Source organism: Scyliorhinus canicula, chromosome 6, assembly GCF_902713615.1.
Source record: "Scyliorhinus canicula chromosome 6, sScyCan1.1, whole genome shotgun sequence".
NCBI classification, from domain to species: domain Eukaryota; kingdom Metazoa; phylum Chordata; class Chondrichthyes; order Carcharhiniformes; family Scyliorhinidae; genus Scyliorhinus; species Scyliorhinus canicula.
In genome coordinates, this window is record NC_052151.1 from 474,787 (window position 1) to 498,637 (window position 23,851).

Consider the following 23,851-nt stretch of genomic DNA (forward strand, 5'->3'; position numbering starts at 1 on the left):
AATTGTTGGCCTCCCTGAAGGCAGTGAGGGATCGGATGCTAGGGCCTATGTGACAGACATGCTGGTGAGGTTGATGGGGGCTGGGGGTGTTCCCTCGGCCCCTGGAATTGGACAGAGCGCACAGAGCCCTCGCGAGGAAGCCCAGAGCGAACGAGCCGCCGAGGGCCATGGTGGTACGTTTTCACCGTTTCATGGACAAGGAACACGTTTTGCGGTGGGCCAAGAAAGCACGGAGCAGCAAGTGGGAGAACTGTGGGAGTTTATCAGGACCTGGCAGCGGATTTGGCCAAGAGGCGAGCTGGGTTCAATCGGGCAAAAAACAACCCTCTTTAAGAAGGGGGTTAAGTTCGGGATGCTGTACCCAGCCTGTCTGTGGGTCACACATGAGGAACGGGATTTATACATTGAAACGCCAGACGAAGTATGGACCTTTATTAAAGAAATGAAGCTGGAGGTGAATTAAAAGACACTTAAGCCTTGGAGAAGTACTGTGGCAGCGATTTGCGGTGCTGGATTGTATAAATTTAAGTAGCTCTATGTGAAATAATGGGCTGTGTGGATGGTTAAAGGGTGATCTGTCTAGCAGGGACTTTGTTAGAGGGGGGGATGGGCTTTGAATTTAGTTCTGCTTTTTGGGTGACTTTTTCTAAAGTGATTGTTTCTTCACCGTTTTTTTTTCTGTTGTTTGTTTACTAGGGAATGTGATGCTTTTAAAATGTTTATTCATGTGGGGGGAGAGAGAGGAGAGTACAATAGAGAGCCAGACTGCTTGATTCGGGGCGGGAGCTATCGAGTCAGCATAGGTCAGCTGACTCTCGGAAGCACAGTGGGGGGTGGACAGGTGTTAAGCTGGAGCTTGACTTGAGGGATTGGGTTTTTAGTGTTGTTGTTAGGAGGGAAGGGAGGGGGGGAGCTGCTTTGCTGACAGGGGAGGAACTGTTACTAGCGGACAAATGGGAGGTCAGGAACAGTGACAGCCCAAGTGGGGACTCGAGGAAGCGGAGGGGGCGGGCTCGAGGCTGGCCTAAAAAGGGTGATGGCTAGTCGGCCGGGGGGGGGGGGGGGGGGGGGGGGGCTGGAAACCCCCCCCCCCCCCTCCCCCCCCGTCCAGGCTGGTCACATGGAACGTGAGAGGACTGAATGGGTGGGTCAAGAGGACTCGCGTGTTCGCGCATTTGAGGGAACTGAAGGCGGACGTGGCAATGCTGCAAGCGACACACCTAAAGGTTACAGCCCAGATGAGATTGAGGAAGGGATGGGTTAGCCAAGTGTTCCACTCAGGACTGGAATGAAAGACCGGGGGTGGGGGTAGCGATCTCGATCAGCAAACGAGTGGCATTCGAGGCAGGGAGAATCGTGTCAGACAAGGGGGTTAGGTACATAATGGTGAGTAGGAAGCTGGAAGGGGTGCGAATGGTACTTGTGAACATATATGCTCTGAATTGGGACGACGTGGAATTTATGAGGCGGGTGTGAGGTAAGATCCCAGACTTAGAGTCACATAACCTGATCATGGGAGGGGACTTCAATACAGTCATTGATCTGGAATTGGACCGGTCAAAATCCAGGATACAGGATAGGGAGGAGGCCGACTGCAGCAAAGGAATTGAAGGGTTTATGGAACAGATGGGGGAGGAGACCCATGGAGGTCTGCACGGCCGAGGACGAAGGAGTTTTCCTTTTTATCACATATCTACAAGGTATACTCTCGCATCAACTTTTTTGTTCTGAGCAGGGCGCTAATACCGAAGGTGGTGAATACTGAGTATTCGGCAATCGCAGTGTCGGATCATGCCCCACACTGGATGGATCTATGGGTTAGTGTGGAGAGGGGGTAACGCCCGCTGTGGAGACTAGATGTGAAATGAAATTAAATGAACATCGCTTATTGTCACGAGTAGGCCTCAATGAAGTTACTGTGAAAAGCCCCTAGTCGCCACATTCCGGCGCCTGTCCGGGGAGGCTGGTACGGGAATCGGACCGTGCTGCTGGCCTGCTTGGTCTGCTTTAAAAGCCAGCAATTTAGCCTGGTGAGCTAAACCAGCTAGCAGTTGCTAGCGGACGAGGCCATCTGTGAGTGGGTTAACAAGTCCATCTAGAACTACCTTGAGACAAAGGAGGCGGGGGAGGTCTCTGCAGCGACGGTCTGGGAAGCTTTGAAGGCAGTAGTCAGAGGGGAATTAATCTCGATACGGGCCCACAGAGAAAAGGCAGAACGGGCTGAGAGGGATAGATTAGTGGAGGAGATACTCCAGGTGGACAGGAGATACTCGGAGGCCCCGGACGCGGGGCTACTGAGGGAGCGGCGGAGGGTCCCAGGTTTGATTCCAGCTTGGGTCACTGTCTGTGCGGAGTCTGCACACCCTCCCCGTGTGTGCGTGGGTTTCCTCCGGGTGCTCCGGTTTCCTCCCACAGTCCAAAGATGTGCAGGTTAGGTGGATTGGCCATGATAAATTGCCCTTAGTGTCCAAAATTGCCCTTAGTGTTGGGTGGGGATTACTGGGTTATGGGGATAGGGTGGAGGTGTTGACCTCTGGTCGGGTGCTCTTTCCAAGAGCCGGTGCAGACTTGATGGGCCCAGTGGCCTCCTTCTGCACTGTAAATTCTATGAAACGGGAGAAGAATCCGGAGCAATGCGGGTCATACAGGCCGATTTCTCTACTAAATGTGGATGCCAAACTGCTGGCCAAGATACTGGTGTTGCACGTTCTGGGTGAGTGTGCTTAACACTCAATTTGGCTCTGTTTCGTTACTTAGCTTTGGAGTTGCCAGGTATCGTTAAGATACCGCCACAAGTTTCAAGGTCAAGTTCAAAGCAATAAAACCATACACCAATTAGTAAGTTCAAACAAATGAATTTATTATAATACAATTATAAACTACTCATGCACACGCTAAGATGACTAAACTATTCCTACCACTAAATAGACCAATACTTATCTGAATAAGGAACTGCCGGATCAGGGGACAATAGCCTCGTGCTCTGCACTGGGTCCGCAGACTTCAGGTTGGTACAGGTTAAAAGGGGTCAGGAGTGTCTATCTCTGGTAGCGATCGTTGTGAAACACTTACTTGCTGGTGGCTGCTGTCCGAACTGAACCTCTCTCTTGGTCAAGGTCTTCTTCGGTAAAGGCTGGTCGAGAGGGCTGGTCAAGAGAGGAGGGCTGGTCAAGAAGAACGATCTAAGTTTGGGACCTGTCTTTTATAGGTCACAGGGCTTCGCGCCCTTTTGGGTGGACCCTCTATCTGCTGGGGATCGATTGGGTCTCTTCCCAATCGATTTGTTTGAATCCCCCCAATACTGAGGCTGTCCCTTGGCTACTGGGCGGGCCTTCAGGTGCTTTGTCTTCGAACCCCGCTGGTGCCGGGGTGTCTGGCTTCCCATACACTGTTGCAATCACTTCCCTATTTGTGTCCATTGTCCCTGGGATCGTTCCATTACTATGTTAATTATCCCGGAGATTGCCTCATTAGTATGCGGAATGTTCATTTCGGTGCTGTCTGCTCTCTTAGCAGACAGAATACACAGTGGCTTGGTGCAGCCTGCTTGTGCTGCAAACTTTGTCCATTTTACCCTGCATGCTTTGCGTTCCTCCATTTTGTATTGAGGGAATGGCCAACTTCGGTGGCTACACTGGCCACAAGGATAGAAGACTGTGTCCCGGGGTGATAGGGGAAGACCAGACGGGATTTGTTAAGGGCAGGCAACTCCAGGCCAATGTTCGAAGGCTTCTAAATGTTATTATTATGCCCTCCGAAGGAGAGGAGGCGGAGCTGGTGGTAGAACATAGAACAGTAGCGATGGATGCGGAAAAGGCTTTTGATTGGGTGGAGTGGAATTACCTGTGGGAGGCGCTGGGAAGGTTTGGGTTCGGTGAGGGCTTTAATGACTGGGTGCGGTGCTTTATCAGGCACCCGTAGCGAGTGTGCGTACAAACCGGCAGAGGTCGGGGTATTTTGAATACATCGGGGGTCGAGGCAAGGGTGCCCCCTCTCCCTGTTACTGTTTGCTCTGCCCATAGAGCCATTGGCCATGGCGTTAAGAGCCTCTAGGAACTGGAAAGGGCTGGTTCGGGGGGGGGAGGGTGGAGCACCGGTCACGCTTCACGCAGATGACCTGCTCTTGTATATGTCCGACCCGTTGGAGGGGATGGGGGAAGGAATGTGAATCTTGGGGGAATTTGGCAATTCTTTGGGGTGTAAATTGAAGATGGGGAAAAGCGAGATGTTTGCGATCCAGGCAAGAGGACAGGAGAAGAGACTGGGAGAGCTGCCGCTTAGAATGGTAGGGAAGAGCTTTCGATATCTGGGAATCCAGGTGGCCTGGGAATGGGAGATACTACACAAGTTAAACCTAAAGTTGGTAGAACAAATGGAAGGGGACTTTAAGAGATGGGACATGCTCCCGCTATCACTGGCAGGGAGGGTGCAGACCGTGAAAATGATGGTCCTCCCCAGATTTCTGTTTGTCTTTCAGAGCCTCCCCGTCTTCATCCCCAAGGCCTTTTTCAAGCAGGCGAATAAGGTTATTTTGGGCTTTGTGTGGGCGAGTAAACCCCGCGAGTGAAGAAAGTGTGACTGGACCGCAGTCGGGGGGAGGGTGGGTTGGTGCTGCCGAACTTCTGCAACTACTACTGGGCGGCTAATATAGCCATGATCAGGAAGTGGGTAGTGGGGAAGGGGTCGGCATGGGAGCGGATGGAGGCGACGTCATGTAAAGGCACCAGTCTGGGAGCATTGGTAACGGCTCCTCTGCCATTCTCACTGGCCCGATACTCCACAAGTCCGGTGGTGGCGGCGGCTCTGAGGATCTGGGGGTAGTGGAGGAGATATGAGGGTGGAGGGAGAATCGATTTGGACCCCGATTTATAACAACCACAGGTTTGTACCGGGTAGGCTAGATGGCGGGTTCCGGAGGTGGCAGGGGGCAGGAATTAGAAGGATGGGGGATCTATTTATAGACGGGAGCTTTCCCAGATTGAAAGCTTTGGAGGATCAATTTAAATTGCCAGCAGGGAACGGGTTTAGGTATTTGCAGGTGTGAGACTTCCTGAGAAAACAGGTGCCGGCCTTTCCGCTGCTGCCGCCATGGGGGATACAGGATAGAGTAGTTTCCAGTACCTGGGTGGGAGAGGGGAAGGTATCGGATATTTACCAGGAGCTTTCGGAGGTGGAGGAAACTCCGCTGGAGGAGCTTAAGGGCAAGTGGGAGGACGAGCTAGGAGGAGAGATAGAGGCGGGTCTATGGGCGGATGCCCTAAGCAGGGTCAATACCTCCTCATCATGTGCCAGGCTCAGCCTGACACAGTTCAAGGTAGCCCACCGGGCACACGTGACAGTGGCTAGGATGAGCAGGTTTGTCGGGGTTTGAGGATAGGTGTGCGAGGTGCACGGGAAGCCCAGCAAATCATGTCCACATGTTTTGGGCCCGAAGCTTAGAAGGTTTTGGCAGGGGTTTTGCTCAGGCAATGTCCACGGTGCTAAAAACACGGGTGATGCCGAGTCCGGAGCTAGCGATCTTTGGAGTGTCGGAAGATCCGGAGTTCAGGGGGCGAAAGAGGCCGACGTCTTGGCCTTGGCCTCCCTGGTAGCCCAGAGACGGATCTTGTTAATGTGGAGGGACTCGAAGCCCCCGAGTGTAGAGACCTGGGTTAGCGACATGGCTGGGTTTCTCAGTCTCGAGAAAATAAAGTTTGCCTTAAGAGGGTCAATGTTAGGGTTCACCCGGAGGTGGCAGCCGTTCGTCGACTTTCTCGGGGACAATTAAAATGTCAGCAGATTCAGCATTCCGGGGGGGGGGGGGGGGGGGGCAGATTGATGTTGTATGGTTGAGGTGTGAGAAGATTGGGCTGGGGGGAGGGGGGGAGGAATGTTAATTTTACCATGTTGGTATCATTGTTATAAAAATTTTCAAATATCTTAATAAAAATTATTTAAAAAATGGAAAGGTTGTAGAGAGCAGCCAGGGAACTACAGACCTGTGAGTCTCACGTCAATGCTGGGGAACCTACTGGAGTAGATTCTGAAGGAGAGAATCTATCTCCCCTTGGAGAGGCAGGGTTTGATCAGGAATAGTCAGCATGGCTTTGTCAGAGGGAGGTCCTGCCTAACACATTTGATTGAACGTTTTGAGCATGTGACTTAGTGTGTAGATGAGGGTAGTGTAGTTGATGTAGTTTACATGGATTTCAGCAAAGTCTTTGACAAGGTCCCACATGGGAGATTATAAAGAAGGCAAATGTACCTGGGATACAGGGGAACTTGGTAAGGTGGATGCAAAGCAGCTGAGCTGTAGGAGACAGAGGGTGATGACCGACGGCTGCTTTAGTGACTGGAAGCCGGTGTCCAGTGTGGTACCACAGAGATCTGTGCTGGGCCCACTATTGTTTGTCATTTATATAAATCACATAGATGACTGTGTGGGGGGTCGGATCAGTAAGTTTGCAGATGACACAAAGATTGGCCGGGTGGTTATCAGCGAGGCTTGGGTTACAGGAAGGTATAGACGGGATGGTCAAACAGGCGGATTAGTCCAGATGGAATTTAACCCTGAAAAGTGTGAGGTGTAACACTGGAAGGAGTAATTTAACAAGGAAGGTGTTCCACTGGGAAGTTCCGAGGAACAAAGGGGCCTTTAGTGTTTGTCCATAGATCTCTGAAGGCAGAGGGCAGGTTAATAGGGTGGGGAAAAGGCAAATGGGACACTCGCTGTTATCAATCGAGGCCTAGATTCCAAAAGCAGGGAGGTCATGTTGGAGTTGGAGAACTTTGGTGAAGCCACAGCTGGAGGACTGTGTGTAATTCTGGTCACCACATTATAGGAAGGATGTGATTGTACTGGAGGGGGTGCAGAGGAGATTCCCCAGGATGCTGCCTGGGATGGAACATTTCAGTTATGGAGAGAGGTTGGATAGGCCTGGGTTTTCTCTGGAGCAGATGTTGTGGGCATCACAGAGACATGACTGCCAGACAGAATTCTGGGTTTGGTGATGTGTAATGAGGCAGACTTGATTAGGGAACCTAAGGTGAAGGAACCCTTAGGGAACAGTGACCACAATATGATAGAATTTACCCTGCAGTTTGAGAGGGAGAAGCTGCAATCAGATGTAACAGTATTACAATTAAATAAGGGTAACTACAAAGACATGAGGGAGGGGCTGGCCAGAGTTGATTGGAGAAGGAGCCGAGCAGGGAAGACAGTGGAACAGCAATGGCAGGAGTTTTGGGGGATTATTCTGGAGGCACAACAGAAATTCATCCCAAGGAGGAGGAAACATGCTAAGGGGAGGACAAGGCATCCATGGCTGATGAGGGAAGTCAAGGACAGCATAAAACCAAAAGAAAAAGCATACAAAGTGGTGAGGATTAGTGGGAAACCAGAGGATTGGGAAGCCTTTAAAAGCGAGCAGAGGACAACTAAAAAAGCAATAAGGGGGGAGAAGATGAAGTATGAGTGTAAGCTAGCTAGTAATATAAAGGAAGATAGGAAGAGTTTTTTTCAATATATAAAAGGTAAGAGAGAGGCAAAAATAATCATTGGACCACTGGAAAATGTGGCTGGAGAAGTAATAATAGGAAACAAAGAAATGGCAGAGGAACTGAATAGTTACTTTGCATCAGTCTTCATGGTGGAAGACACCAGTGGGATGCCAGAGCTCCAGGAGAACCAGGGGGCAGAGGTGAGTGCAGTGACCATTACTAAGGAGAAGGTTCTGAGGAAACTGAAAGGTCTGAAGGTGGATAAGTCACCTGGACCGGATGGACTACACCACAGGGTTCTAAAAGAGACAGCTGAGGAAATTGTGGAGGCATTGGTGATGATCTTTCAGGAATCACTGGAGGCAGGAAGGGTCCCAGAGGACTAGAAAGTGGCTAATGTAACACCACTGTTTAAGAAGGGAGGGAGGCAGAAGACAGGATATTATAGGCCGGTTAGCCTGACTTCGGTCATTGGTAAGATTTTAGAGTCCATTATTAAGGATGAGATCGCGGAGTACTTGGAAATGCATAGTAAAATAGGGCTGAGTCAGCACGGCTTTGTCTAGGGGAGGTCATGTCTGACAAATCTGTTAGAGTTCTTTGAGGAGGTAACAAGGAAGTTAGACAAAGGAGAACCAGTGGATGTGATTTATTTAGATTTCTAGAAGGCTTTTGATAAGGTGCCGCATAGGAGAACTCTTTGCCGCAGAAGGCTGTGGAGGCCAAATCACTGAGTGTCTTTAAGACAGAGATAGATAGGTTCTTGATTAATAAGGGGATCAGGGGTTATGGGGCGAAGGCAGGAGAATGGAGATGAGAAAATATCAGCCTTGATTGAATGGCGGAGCAGACTCGATGGGCTGAGTGGCCTAATTCTGCTCCTATGTCTTATGGTCTTATTCACGGAGAAAGTATACATCAAGGATAAAGCAGGATCTGAAACGGAGACCATTCTTCAGGATCTTGCCAGGATTTCAACAACAATCTGAATATGATCTTCATTGCTTGCAGTATGCTGATGGGACCGGGCCCAGCGGCCAACAATCTGGGCAGGGAGGGGGACAGCCTCTTGGCTCAGGCAAACCTTACCCCCCTCAATCGACACCAGGAATGGAACGAGCCATAAGCAGAGGTTGGAAAGCCACCCACCGAGGGTGGTAAAGCTTATTCCTGTTTACTGGATGTGACATACATTCATCTTCAAGTAGCCTTTTCACCAACAAAAGGAAAATAAGCAAGCCTTCAGCATTTTTTGAAATACCCAGAAGTTTGGGAAGTCAATAGTTCCCCGTTGGTTTCTCCATGGCAGCACCTCAGCCAATCAGAGTCGATATGCCAACCAATCAGCACCCTTTCTTCCTCAAAAATAAATTGCTGTGTTTGAAATTTGGTATTCTTGTGTTTGTCCCAATGAGTGCAAGATAAAAAACTTCAGCAACATGTCTCTCTGGGGGTTACCATTGACCAGAAACTGAACTGGATGAGTTATACAACTACTGTGGGTACAAGAGCAGACCAGAAGCTAGGAATCTTACAGCGAGTGGACCCCCGCCAAAGCCTGTCCACCATCTACAAGGCACAAGTCAGGAGTGTGATAGAACACTCTCCACTTGCCTGGGTGAGTGCAGCTCCAACAACACTCAGGAAGCTCAACACCATCCAGGACAAAGCAGCCCCGCTTGATTGCTCCCCTTCCACAAACATTCAAACCCTCCACCCGATGAACAGTGGCAGCCGTGTGTACCATCTACAAGATGCACTGCAGCAACTCACCAAGGCTCCTTAGGCAGCACCTTCCAAACCCACAGCCACTACCACCCAGAAGGACAAGAGCAGCAGGTACTAGGGCTAGCTGAAAGAAGACAGAGGGTGGTGGTTGATGGCAAATGTTCATCCTGGAGTTCAGTTACTAGTGGTGTACCGCAAGGATCTGTTTTGGGGCCACTGCTGTTTGTCATTTTTATAAATGACCTGGAAGAGGGTGGAGAAGGATGGGTTAGTAAATTTGCAGATGACACGAAGGTCGGTGGAGTTGTGGATAGTGCTGAAGGATGTTATAGGTTACAGAGGGACATAGATAAGCTGCAGAGCTGGGCTGAGAGGTGGCAGATGGAGTTTAATGCGGAAAAGTGTGAGGTGGTTCACTTTGGAAGGAGTAACAGGAATGCAGAGTACTGGGCTAATGGCAAGATTCTTGGTAGTGTAGATGAACAGAGAGATCTCGGCATCCAGGTACATAAATCCCTGAAAGTTGCCACCCAGGTTAATAGGGCTGTTAAGAAGGCATATGGTGTGCTAGCCTTTATCAGTAGGGGGATTGAGTTTCGGAGCCACAAGGTCATGCTGCAGCTGTACAAAACTCTGGTGCGGCCGCACCTGGAGTACTGCGTGCTGTTCTGGTCACCACATTATAGGAAGGATGTGGAAGCTTTGGAAAGGGTTCAGAGGAGATTTACTAGGATGTTGCCTGGTATGGAGGGAAGGTCTTATGAGGAAAGGCTCAGGGACTTGAGGTTGTTTTCGTTAGAGAGGAGAAGGCTGAGAGGTGACTTAATAGAGACATATAAGATAGTCAGAGGGTTAGATAGGGTGGACAGTGAGAGTCTCTTTCCTCGGATGGTGATGACCAACACGAGGGGACATAGCTTTAAATTGAGGGGTAGTAGATATAGAACAGATGTCAGAGGCAGTTTCTTTACTCAGAGTAGTAGGGGTGTGGAACGCCCTGCCTGCAACAGTAGTAGACTCGCCAAATTTAAGGGCATTTAAGTGGTCGCTGGATAGACATATGGATGAAAATGGAATAGTGTCGGCCAGATAGGCTTCAGATGGTTTCACAGGTCGGCGCAACATCGAGGGCCGAAGGGCCCGTACTGCGCTGTAGTGTTCTATGTTCTGTACCTGGCAACCCCACCACCTGGAGGTTCCCCTCCAAGTCACTCACCATCCTGACTGGGAAATACATAGCCGTTCCTTTACTGTCGCTGGGTTAAAGTCCAGGCGCTCTCTCCCGAACAGCACAATGGATGTACCTACGCCAGATGGACTGCAGCGGTTCAAGAAGGCAGCTCCCCATCGCCTTCTCAACAGCAATTAATGCTCTCCAAACAGCGAGGGCCGCCACCATAACAATGTTTTTTTAAGTAATTCCTAGTGAAGGTACAGCATGGAGTTACATAGAGAGGGAAACTACTTCACACCATCCCCATCAAACACTCCCAGGACAGGTACAGCACGGGGTTAGATACAGAGTAAAGCTCCCTCTACACTGTCCCCATCAAACACTCCCAGGACAGGTACAGCACGGGGTTAGATACAGAGTAAAGCTCCCTCTACACTGTCCCCATCAAACACTCCCAGGACAGGTACAGCACGGGGTTAGATACAGAGTAAAGCTCCCTCTACACTGTCCCCATCAAACACTCCCAGGGCAGGTACAGCACAGGGTTAGATACAGAGTAATGCCCCCTCTACACTGTCCCCATCAAACACTCCCAGGATAGGTACAGCACGGGGTTAGATACAGAGTAAAGCTCCCTCTACACTGTCCCCATCAAACACTCCCAGGATAGGTACAGCACGGGGTTAGATACAGAGTAAAGCTCTCTCTCCACTGTCCCCATCAAACACTCCCAGGACAGGTACAGCACGGGGTTAGATACAGAGTAAAGCTCCCTCTGCACTGTCCCCATCAAACACTCCCAGGGCAGGTGCAGCACAGGGTTAGATACAGAGTAAAGCTCCCTCTACACTGTCCCCATCAAACACTCCCAGGACAGGTACAACACGGGGTTAGATACAGAGTAAAGCTCCATCTACACTGTCCCCATCAAACACTCCCAGGACAGGTACAGCACGGGGTTAGATACAGAGTAAAGCTCCCTCTACACTGTCCCCATCAAACACTCCCAGGACAGGTACAGCACGGGGTTAGATAGAGAGTAAAGCTCCATCTACACTGTCCCCATCAAACACTCCCAGGACAGGTACAGCACGGAGTTAGATAGAGAGTAAAGCCCCCTCTACACTGTCCCCATCAAACACTCCCAGGACCGGTACAGCACGGAGTTAGATACAGAGTAAAGCTCCCTCTACACTGTCCCCATCAAACACTCCCAGGACAGGTACAGCACGGAGTTAAATACAGAGTAAAGCTCCCTTCACAGTGTCAAGCCTGGATATTGTCCAGGTCCTGCTCCATTTGGATTGGATTGGAATATGTTTATTGTCACGTGTACCAAGGTACAATGAAATATATTTTCCTGCGAGCAGTTCAAATGATCATATAGTACATGAAAATAAAATAAAAACAAAAGACGTAAGATATGTTTCCCGAGGTGTTTATTTGCTGTTTTGATGCATGTTTGTAATAAAATATATTTTTTTTAAAAAGAAAATACATAATAGGGCAACACAAGGTATACAATGTAACAACATAAGCATTGGCATTGGATGAAGCATACAGGGTGTAGTGTTAATGAGGTCAGTCAATAAGAGGGTCATTTAGGAGTCTGGTGACAGTGGGGAAGAAGCTGTTTTTGAGTCTGTTCGTGCGTGTTCTCAGACTTCTGTATCTCCTGCCCGATGGAAGAAGTTGGAAGAGTGAGTAAGCCGGGTGGGAGGGATCTTTGATTATGCTGCCAGCTTTCCCCCGGCAGCGGGAGGTGTAGATGGAGTCAATGGATGGGAGGCAGGTTTGTGTGACGGACTGGGCTGTGGTCACGACTACCCCTCTGACAGTGCGGCATTCACTCAGTACTGACCCTCTGACAGTGCGGCACTCCCTCAGTACTGATCCCCTGACAGTGCAGCACTCCCTCATACTGACCCTCTGACAGTGCAGCACTCCCTCAGTACTGACCCTCTGACAGTGCAACACTCACTCAGTACTGACCCTCTGACAGTGCAGCACTCCCTCAGTACTGACCCTCCGACAATGGCGCACTCCCTCAGTACTGACCCTCTGACAGTGCAGCACTCCCTCAGTACTGACCCTCTGACAGTGCAGCATTCCCTCTGTACTGACCCTCTGACAATGCAGCACTCAGTACTGACCCTCTGACAATGCAGCACTCCCTCAGTACTGACCCTCTGACAGTGCGGCACTCCCTCAGTACTGACCCTCTGACAGTGCGGCACTCCCTCAGTACTGACCCTCTGACAGTGCGGCACTCCCTCAGTACTGACCCTCTGACAGTGCGGCACTCCCTCAGTACTGACCCTCTGACAGTGCGGCACTCCCTCAGTACTGACCCTCTGACAGTGCAGCGCTCCCTCAGTACTGACCCTCTGACAGTGCAGGCACTCCCTCAGTACTGACCCTCTGACAGTGCAGCGCTCCCGCAGTACTGACCCTCTGACAGTGCAGCACTCCCTCAGTACTGACCCTCTGACAGTGCAGCACTCCCTCAGTACTGACCCTCTGACAGTGCAGCACTCCCTCAGTACTGACCCTCTGACAGTGCGGCACTCCCTCAGTACTGACCCTCTGACAGTGCGGCACTCCCTCAGTACTGACCCTCTGACAGTGCAGCACTCCCTCAGTACTGACCCTCTGACAGTGCGGCACTCCCTCAGTACTGACCCTCTGACAGTGCAGCTCTCCCTCAGTACTGACCCTCTGACAGTGCGGCACTCCCTCAGTACTGACCCTCTGACAGTGCGGCACTCCCTCAGTACTGACCCTCTGACAGTGCAGTGCCCATTCCCATTCCCGTACCAGCCTCCCCGAACAGGCGCCGGAATGTGGCAACTAGGGGCTTTTCACAGTAACTTCATTGAAGCCTACTCGTGACAATAAGCGATTTTCATTTCTGCAGGACAGATTCCAGTTTGAAATCTCAACGTCTGTCTCCAGAAAACGGCAGTAACTGTTTCTGATTCTGTCCTAGGCAGCAACCTGGATGCCATCCATGACGTGACAGTCGCTTATCCTTACAACATCCCGCAGACTGAGAGGGACCTGTTCACTGGCAACTTTCCCAGGGAGATTCACTTCCACATCCGACGATACCCGGCTGCCTACCTGCCTACCTCTGTGGAGGGGCTGAAGGAGTGGTGCTGCCTGAGGTGGCAGGACAAGGAGAAACTGCTGCGCACGTATTACCAAGGCAACCGGTCATTCAGCGATCAGGTCGAAATTCAGAGTCAGACCCAAATTCTGATTCAGAGTCAGGTCCAGGTCCTGAGTCAAATTCCCGATCAGAGTCGGCTTCAGGTTGAACGTCCGTTCCCGTTCCCGTTCTTGGGAAAGGCCTGGAGGCGGCGTCAGGGGCGGGTTCAAGGTTCGGCTCACAATTGGGGTCAGGGCAGGGGTCAAGGTCAGACTCCTCTGCCTCCCTGTAAGTCCAGAGGCCGGGTTTTCCTCATCAAGTTCTTATCCATCGTGTACTGGACCGTCTTTGTGCTGACCATATTTGTGGTGATCTGGTCGTACATCCCGGCCAGGTGGTACCTCTCCATTGTGGCCATCTTCTTCATGCTGCAGGAGAAGATATTTGGTGGGTGTGAGGTGTTGGAATTGGCTGCGCACAACAGCAAGGCTTTCCGGCAATGGAGGAAGAGGCATTGACCCTCCAATTCCACAACCTCTCCTCTCCATCTGGCCAATCCCAGGATTCTCCCATTGACCCAGCCAATCACAGGACACTCCCATTGATCTGGCAAAGGCCAAGGCTTCTTCCATCGATCCGGCCAATCCTGGTGCGTCTCCCATCTCTAGACAGTCCCCACCTTGGTCATGAGGCCAGCAAAGGCATCAACTCAGTTCGCTGACTGAAATCAACCTGACTTTCTCCCTCCATCAGCAGGAGGAGAGGGAGGGAAGACAGGACAACGGTGAGAGTGTCGAGGGAGGGCGAAGGAGGGAACAAGGTGGGAGAGCGATGGAAGGGAAGGAGAGCACGAAGATTAGAGGGCAGGCCGGCCGATAGTTGTAGCACTGCCAGCTTCGTCACTCTCAGGATCCACACTGATGTTATCCACCACATTGAGCTGCTTTCACCTGGCTAAAGGACGTTTCCAGCAGCTTACAGTACTCTGGTGTTTCAAACAACATCAGCAGAATCAGGCTGAGTGAAGAGGGCACTTTACCCATCAGTGACTATGGTGAGACCCTGGGTCAATTAGGATGATAATTATATTCCTGTGAGTGTGAGTCACTGTACCCCAGTGAGAGTCAGTGTGTGTGGAACTGTACCCCAGTGAGAGTCAGTGTGTGTGGGACCCGTACCCCAGTGAGAGTCAGTGTGTGAGTCACTGTACCCCAGTGAGAGTCAGTGTGTGTGGAACTGTACCCCAGTGAGAGTCAGTGTGTGTGGGACCCGTACCCCAGTGAGAGTCAGTGTGTGTGGAATTGTACCCCAGTGAGAGTCAGTGTGTGTGGAACTGTACCCCAGTGAGAGTCAGTGTGTGTGGGACCCGTACCCCAGTGAGAGTCAGTGTGTGTGGAACTGTACCCCAGTGAGAATCAGTGTGTGTGGGACCCGTACCCCAGTGAGAGTCAGTGTGTGTGGGACCCGTACCCCAGTGAGAGTCAGTGTGTGTGGAACTGTATCCCAGTGAGAGTCAGTGTGTGTGGAACTGTATCCCAGTGAGAGTCAGTGTGTGTGGAACTGTATCCCAGTGAGAGTCAGTGTGTGTGGAACTGTACCCCAGTGAGAGTCAGTGTGTGTGGAACTGTACCCCAGTGAGAGTCAGTGTGTGTGGGACCCGTACCCCAGTGAGAGTCAGTGTGTGTGGGACCCGTACCCCAGTGAGAGACAGTGTGTGTGGAACTGTGCCCCAGTGAGAGTCAGTGTGTGTGGAACGGTATCCCAGTGAGAGTCAGTGTGTGTGGAACGGTACCCCAGTGAGAGTCAGTGTGTGTGGAACTGTATCCCAGTGAGAGTCAGTGTGTGTGGAACTGTATCCCAGTGAGAGTCAGCGTGTCTGGAACTGTATCCCAGTGAGAGTCAGTGTGTGTGGGACCACTACCCCAGTGAGAGTCAGTGTGTGTGGGACCCGTACCCCAGAGAGAGTCAGCGTGTGTGGAACTGTATCCCAGTGAGAGTCAGTGTGTGTGGGACCCGTACCCCAGAGAGAGTCAGTGTATGTGGAACTGTACCCCAGTGAGAGTCAGTGTGTGTGAAACTGTATCCCAGTGAGAGTCAGTGTGTGTGGAACTGTCCCCAGTGAGAGTCAGTGTGTGTGGAACCCGTACCCCAGAGAGAGTCAGTGTGTATGGAACCCGTACCCCAGTGAGAGTCAGTGTGTATGAAACCCGTACCCCAGTGAGAGTCAGTGTGTGTGGAACTGTACTCCAGTGAGAGTCAGTGTGTGTGGAACTGTACCCCAGTGAGGGTCAGTGTGTGTGGAACTGTATCCCAGTGAGAGTCAGTGTGTGAGGAACTGTATCCCAGTGAGAGTCAGTGTGTGTGGAACTGTACCCCAGTGAGGGTCAGTGTGTGTGGAACTGTATCCCAGTGAGAGTCAGTGTGTGTGGAACTGTCCCCAGTGAGAGTCAGTGTGTGTGGAACTGTATCCCAGTGAGAGTCAGTGTGTGTGGAACTGTATCCCAGTGAGGGTCAGTGTGTGTGGAACAGTATCCCAGTGAGAGTCAGTGTGTGTGGAACTGTACCCCAGTGAGAGTCAGTGTGTGTGGAACTGTACCCCAGTGAGAGTCAGTGTGTGTGGAACTGTCCCCCAGTGAGAGTCAGTGTGTGTGGAACTGTATCCCAGTGAGAGTCAGTGTGTGTGGAACTGTATCCCAGTGAGAGTCAGTGTGTGTGGAACTGTACCCCAGTGAGAGTCAGTGTGTGTGGGACCTGTACCCCAGTGAGAGTCAGTGTGTGTGGAACTGTACCCCAGTGAGAGTCAGTGTGTGTGGAACTGTACCCCAGTGAGAGTCAGTGTGTGTGGAACTGTCCCCCAGTGAGAGTCAGTGTGTGTGGAACTGTATCCCAGTGAGAGTCAGTGTGTGTGGAACTGTATCCCAGTGAGAGTCAGTGTGTGTGGGACCCGTATCCCAGTGAGAGTCAGTGTGTGTGGGACCCGTACCCCAGTGAGAGTCAGTGTGTGTGGGAACCTGTACCCCAGTGAGAGTCAGTGTGTGCGGAACCCGTATCCCAGTGAGAGTCAGTGTGTGTGGAACTGTATCCCAGTGAGAGTCAGTGTGTGTGGAACTGTATCTCATGTTATCTGCAGTGTGCAATACTGATAACGCAGAATCATTGAATGCTACAGAACAGGAGGTGACCATTCAGCCCATGTTGCCTGTGCTCAGTCTCTGAAGGAACAATCCACATAGTCGCAATTGTCTGTGGTTTGCCCCGAGAGCTGTAAATTTCTTATTGAAAGCCGGCTGGCCTCAAAGCACCTGTATACTGAATGAGGAAGGCCTAATCTGAGCCTTTAATTGTCCGTTAATGTCGAAGAGTCAGAACTGGCTGAGGGAATTGCTTGGTTTGTTTCTATTATTCAAATGCCCAAAAGGTTTTCTGACGTTTGAAGAATGTATGTTCCTGGGAGTAGCTCTGTCAGCTCTCCACACCCAGCACTATCTATGTTCTCATGGGGAATGCTGAAGCGAATAAATATCTTCAGCTCTTAACCTCCTGATTGTCTAATCATTGGCTCATCAATAATACTAATAATCTTTATTGTCACAAGTAGGCTGACATTAACACTGCAATGAAGTTACTATGAAAGACCCCTAGTTGCCTCATTCCGGCGCCTGTTCGGGTCACAGAGGGAGAATTCAGAATGTCCAATTCACCTAACAGCACGTCTTTCGGGACTTGTGGGAGGAAACCGGAGCCCCCGGAGGAAACCCACGCAGACATGGGGAGAACGTGCAGACTCCGCGCAGACAGTGACCCAAGCCGGGAATCGAATCTGGGACCCTGGAGTTGTGAAGCAACAGTGCTAACCCCTGTGCTACAGTTACTCAGAGACTGATCTGTTACTCATTGTTACCTGGGATCATAACCAGTCCCAGGCTGAATGGGAAAGAAGAGCTGTGTGTCCCTCTGTGCCTGTGTACCGATGTCTCTATACCTTCCTGTGTTGAGACGATCAGTGTCTGCCTGTCTGCGTCTGCCTCTCTGCGTCTGCCTCTCTGCGTCTGCCTGTCTGCGTCTGCCTCTCTGCCCGTCTGCCTCTCTGCCTCTGCCTCTCTGCCTCTGCCTCTCTGCCTCTGCCTCTCTGCCTCTGCCTCTCTGTGTCTGTGTCTGCCTCTCTGCCTCTGCCTCTCTGCCTCTGCCTCTCTGTGTCTGCCTCTGCCTCTCTGCGTCTGCCTCTCTGTGTCTGCCTCTGCCTCTCTGTGTCTGCCTCTGCCTCTCTGTGTCTGCCTCTGCCTCTCTGTGTCTGCCTCTCTGCCTCTGCCTCTCTGCCTCTGCCTCTCTCCGTCTGCCTCTCTCCGTCTGCCTCTCTCCGTCTGCCTCTCTCCGTCTGCCTCTCTGTGTCTGCCTCTCTGTGTCTGCCTCTCTGCCTCTCTGTGTCTGCCTCTCTGCCTCTGCCTCTCTGCGTCTGCCTCTCTGCGTCTGCCTCTCTCCGTCTGCCTCTCTGTGTCTGCCTCTCTGCCTCTGCCTCTCTGCGTCTGCCTCTCTGCGTCTGCCTCTCTGCCTCTGCCTCTCTGCGTCTGCCTCTCTCCGTCTGCCTCTCTGCCTCTGCCTCTCTGCCTCTGCCTCTCTGCCTCTCTGCCTCTGCCTCTCTGCCCGTCTGCCTCTCTGCCTCTGCCTCTCTGCCTCTGCCTCTCTGCCTCTGCCTCTCTGCCTCTCTGCCTCTGCCTCTCTGTGTCTGTGTCTGCCTCTCTGCCTCTCTGCCTCTGCCTCTCTGTGTCTGCCTCTGCCTCTCTGCGTCTGCCTCTCTGTGTCTGCCTCTGCCTCTCTGTGTCTGCCTCTGCCTCTCTGTGTCTGCCTCTGCCTCTCTGTGTCTGCCTCTCTGCCTCTGCCTCTCTGCCTCTGCCTCTCTCCGTCTGCCTCTCTCCGTCTGCCTCTCTCCGTCTGCCTCTCTCCGTCTGCCTCTCTCCGTCTGCCTCTCTGTGTCTGCCTCTCTGTGTCTGCCTCTCTGCCTCTCTGTGTCTGCCTCTCTGCCTCTGCCTCTCTGCGTCTGCCTCTCTGCGTCTGCCTCTCTCCGTCTGCCTCTCTGTGTCTGCCTCTCTGCCTCTGCCTCTCTGCGTCTGCCTCTCTGCGTCTGCCTCTCTGCCTCTGCCTCTCTGCGTCTGCCTCTCTCCGTCTGCCTCTCTGCCTCTGCCTCTCTGCCTCTGCCTCTCTGCCTCTCTGCCTCTCTGTGTCTGTGTCTGCCTCTCTGCCTCTGCCTCTCTGCCTCTGCCTCTCTGTGTCTGCCTCTGCCTCTCTGCGTCTGCCTCTCTGTGTCTGCCTCTGCCTCTCTGTGTCTGCCTCTGCCTCTCTGTGTCTGCCTCTCTGTGTCTGCCTCTCTGCCTCTGCCTCTCTGCCTCTGCCTCTCTGTGTCTGCGTCTGCCTCTCTGCCTCTGCCTCTCTGCCTCTGCCTTTCTGCCTCTGCGTGTCTCTCTCTGCCTCTGCCTCTCTGTGTCTGCCTCTGCCTCTCTGTGTCTGCCTCTGCCTCTCTGTGTCTGCCTCTCTGCCTCTGCCTCTCTGCCTCTGCCTCTCTGCCTCTGCCTCTGCCTCTCTGCCTCTGCCTCTCTATGTCCGCTGTGCCTGTCTGTCAGTATCTGCCGTCTGTGTCTTCCTATCAGTGTCTGCCTGTCTTTCAGTGTCTGCCTGTCTGTATCTGCCTGTGCCTGTCCTCAGTGTCTGTCTGTGTCTGCCTGCCTCTGCGTCTGCCTGTCTGTGTATGTGTCCAACATGCCCTTGCTATAATGGTGACACTGGTCAGCACCCTCATGGAGAACCACAGCTGACAGCGCTGAGAGAACTTCTCCTGTTGGCCGCGAGCTAGCTACGTAGAACCTCCAGATCACCACCCTCAGCGAGACTTACCGACTTGAGGAGGATCAGCTCAAGCACATTGGTGCAGGTTACACATTCCTGGCTGTGGAAGGGTGCGAAGCTGGTGTGGCCTTTGGTGCCATGAACCATCTCGACAATAAATTGACTTCCTTCTCAAGGTGTTAATGATCGAATGATGGTGCTTAAATTCCCTTTAGATGGCAACAGGCAAGTAACTCTCATTAGTGTGCATACCACTACCATCATAAAATGTATGAATAAAATATAACATCTCAAAGATGGGAATAGAGGGATCCGGACCCAGGAAGTGTAGAGGATTTTAGTTTAGATGGGCAGCATGGTTGGCACGGGCTTGGAGGGCCGAAGGGCCTGTTCCTGTGCTGTACTTTGTTCTTTGTTTGCAGATGATACCAAATTAGGTGGGAGGGTGAATTATGACGAGGATGCAGGGATCCTACAGCATGATCTGGACAGGTTGGGCGAATGGGCAAACCAATGGCAGATGCAGTATAATTTGGATAAATGAAATGAAATGAAAATCGCTTATTGTCACGAATAGGCTTCAATGAAGTTACTGTGAAAAGCCCCTAGTTGCCACATTCCGGCGCCTGTCCGGGGAGGCTGGTACGGGAATCGAACCGTGCTGCTGGCCTGCTTGAAAAGCCAGCGATTTAGCCTGGTGAGGTTATTCACTTTGGAAGCAAAAACAGGTTGTAAATTGGGAGAGGGGAGTGTGCAGCGGGACCTGGGTGTCCTTGTGCACCATTCGCTGAAGGTAAGCATGCAGGTGCAGCAGGCGGTAAAGAAGGTTAATGGTATGTTGGCCTTCATAGCGAGAAGTTTCGAGTATAGAAGCAGGGACGTGTTGCTGCAATTATACAGGGCCTTGGTGAGGCCACACCTGGAGTATTGTGGGCAGTTCTGGTCTCCTTCTCTGAGGAAGGATGTTCTTGCTCTCGAGGGAGTGCAGCAAAGGTTTACCAGACTGATTCCTGGGATGGCAGGACTGTCATATGAGGAGAGATTGACTAGGTTGGGATTGTTCTCGCTGGAGTTCAGAAGAATGAGGGGGGGATCGCATAGAGACTTATAAAATTCTAACAGGACTAGACTGGGTAGATGCAGGGAAGAAGTTACCAATGATGGGTGTGACCAGAACCAAGGGTCACAGCCTGAGGATTCAGGGTAAACCATTTCGGACAGAGATAAGGAGACATTTCTTCACACAAAGAGTGGTCGGCCTGTAGAATTCATTACCACAGAACGTAGTTGATGCTACAGACACTTTAGGAACTTTCAAGCGGTTATTGAATAGGCACATGGAGCACACTAGAATGACAGGGAGTGGGATGGCTTGATCTTGGTTTCGGACAATGCTCGGCACAACATCGAGGGCCGAAGGGCCTTGTTCTGTGCTGTACTCTTCTATGTTCTAAAACTTTGAATATATTCAAGAGGCGGCTGGATATGGCACTTGGGGAGAATGGGATCAAAGGCTATGGGGAGAAAGCAGGATTAGGCTATTGAGATGGATGATCAGCCATGATGGTGATGAATGGCGGAGCAGGCTCGAAGGGCCAAAAGGCCTCCTCCTGCTCCTATCTTCTATGTAGCTATGTATCACCATCCTGATGAATTTGAGGATGAATTCACTGATGACCTCCACTTCTTGATTGGCACCACGCCAAAGCCAGACAAGAGAACCATTCTTGGTGACTTCGGTAAAAGTGTTGGTGCAGATCATCAGGCATGGGAAGGGGTTGTCAGATACAACAATGGTTCCAGTTATAATGATCTCCTCTTGCTGAAACTCAGGGCTGGGCATGAGATCTTAACCACCACCCAACAACGGAACAGGCCATCTTGGACTGGATGTTGTGCAATGAGAAAGGATTAGTTGGCAATTTAGTTGTCAGAGAACATTTCATAGAATTTACAGTGCAGAAGGAGGCCATTCGGCCCATCGAGTCTGCACCTGCTCTTTGAAAGAGCACCCTATCCAAGCCCACACCTCCCCCTATCCCCATAACCCAATAACCCCACCCAACACTAAGGGCAATTTTGGACACTAAGGGCAATTTATCATGGACAATCCACCTGACCTGCACATCGTTGGACTGTGGGAGGAAACCGGAGCACCCGGAGGAAACCCACACACACACGGGGAGAAGGTGCAGACTCCGCACAGACAGTGACCCAAGCCGGGAATCGAACCTGGGACCCTGGAGCTGTGAAGCAATTGTGCTGACCACTATGCTACCGTGCTGCCCTTGGGGATGAGTGGCCATAATATGGTAGAATTATTTACCAAGGTGATTAGTGAGGTAGTTGATTCTGAGACCAGAGTCCTGAACCTCAGTAAAGGTAACTATGATAGTACGAGGCATGAGCTGGCTATGATGGACTGGGAAACATTACTGAAAGGAACACAACTGACAGAGTAAGCTTCGTCGTCCAGTACTTCCCCGGAGCAGAGAAACTACGACATCTTCTTCGCAGCCTTCAACATGTCATCGATGAAGATGAACATCTTGCCAAGGTCATCCCCACACCCCCATTATTTGTCTTGAAACAACCGCGCAACCTCAAACAAATCATTGCAGCAAACTACCCAGCCTTCAGAACAGCGACCACGACACCACACAACCCTGCCAGGGCAACCTCTGCAAGACGTGTCAGATCACCGACATTATATGTGAGAACACCACCCACCAGGTACGTGGTACATACTCGTGCGACTCGACCAATGTTTTTTTTAAAATTTGGAGTGCCAAATTCATTTTTTCCAATTATGGGGCAATTTAGCATGGCCAATCCACCTAGCCTGCACATCTTTGGGTTGTGGGGGCGAAACCGATGCAAACACGGGGAGAACGTGCAAACTCCACACGGACAGTGACCCAGAGCTGGGATCGAACCTGGGAACTCGGCGCCGTGAGGCAACAGGGCTAACCCAATGCGCCACCATGCTGCCCTGATTCGACCAATGTTGTCTACCTCATACGTTGCAGAAAGGATGTCCCGAAGCGTGGTACATTGGCGAGACCATGCAGACACTGCGACAACGAATGAACGGACATCGTGCGACAATCACCAGGCAGGGATGTTCCCTTCCAGTCGGGGAACACTTCAGCAGTCAAGGGCATTCAGCCTCTGATCTCCGGGTAAGCGTTCTCCAAGGCGGCCTTCAGGACACGCGACAACGCAGAATCACCGAGCAGAAACTTATAGCTAAGTTCCGCACGCATGAGTACGGCCTCAACCGGGACCTTGGATTCATGTCGCATTACATTCACCCCCCCACCATCTGGCCTGGGCTTGCGAAATCCTGCCAACTGTCCTGGCTTGAGACAATTCACACCTCTTTAACCTGGGGTTACCCCGCTCTCCAGGTACTCTGTTTGGACCTGTAAAGACTTAATTACCTGCAAAGACTCACAGTCAAAGTTTCGTATTGCATCTGTGACTGTCTATATAAACGTTTCTGGAACCCGCCTCTTCATTCACCTGAGGAAGGAGCTCCGAAAGCTAGTGATTGAAACAAACCTATTGGACTTTAACCTGGTGTTGTAAGACTTCTTACAGTGCACACCCCAGTCCAACGCCAGCATCTCCACATCATGACTGAAAGGAAGGACAGTGGACAGGCAATGGCAGGCATTCAAGGAACATAACATAAAAACATAAGAACTAGGAGCAGGAGTAGGCCATCTGGCCCCTCGAGCCTGCTCCACCATTCAATGAGATCATGGCTGATCTTTTGTGGACTCAGCTCCACTTTCCGGCCCGAACACCATAACCCTTAATCCCTTTATTCTTCAAAAAACTATCTATCTTTATCTTGGAAACATTTACTGAAGGAGCCTCAACTGCTTCACTGAGCAAGGAATTCCATAGATTGACAACTCTTTGGGTGAAGAAGTTCCTCCTAAACTCAGTCCTAAATCTACTACCCCTTATTTTGAGGCTATGCCCCCTAGTTCTGCTTTCACACGCCAGTGGAAACAACCTGCCCGCATCTATCCTATCTATTCCCTTCATAATTTGAAATGTTTCTATAAGATCCCCCCTCATCCTTCTAAATTCCAACGAGTACAGTTTCAATCTACTCAACCTCTCCTCATAATCCAACCCCCTCAACTCTGGGATTAACCTAGTGAATCTCCTCTGCACACCCTCCAGTGCCAGTACGTCCTTTCTCAAGTAAGGTGACCAAAACTGAACATAATACTCCAGGTTGGCCTCACTAACACCTTATGCACTTAAAGCATAACCTCCCTAGTCTTAAACTCCATCCCTTTAGCAATGAAGGACAAAACTCCATTTGCCTTCTTAATCACCTGTTGCACCTGTAAACCAACTTTCTGTGACTCATGCACTAGCACACCCAGGTCTCTCTGCACAGCGGCAAGCTTTAATATTTTATCATTTAAATAATAATCCCGTTTGCTGTTATTCCTACC

At 51.2% G+C, this 23,851-nt stretch overlaps 1 protein-coding gene across 1 annotated transcript in view; it reads left to right on the top strand.

Annotated features, from left to right (window-relative positions):
- lclat1 (lysocardiolipin acyltransferase 1) overlaps positions 1-14,740 on the top strand; it is a 55,330-nt gene extending 40,590 nt beyond the window's left edge. Inside the window, exon 6 of the mRNA XM_038798900.1 lies at positions 13,371-14,740. Coding sequence (XP_038654828.1) covers positions 13,371-14,050 — 680 coding nt within the window. The 3' untranslated portion in view covers positions 14,051-14,740. The remainder of the gene's footprint in view (positions 1-13,370) is intronic.
- The last annotated feature ends 9,111 nt before the right edge of the window (positions 14,741-23,851 follow it).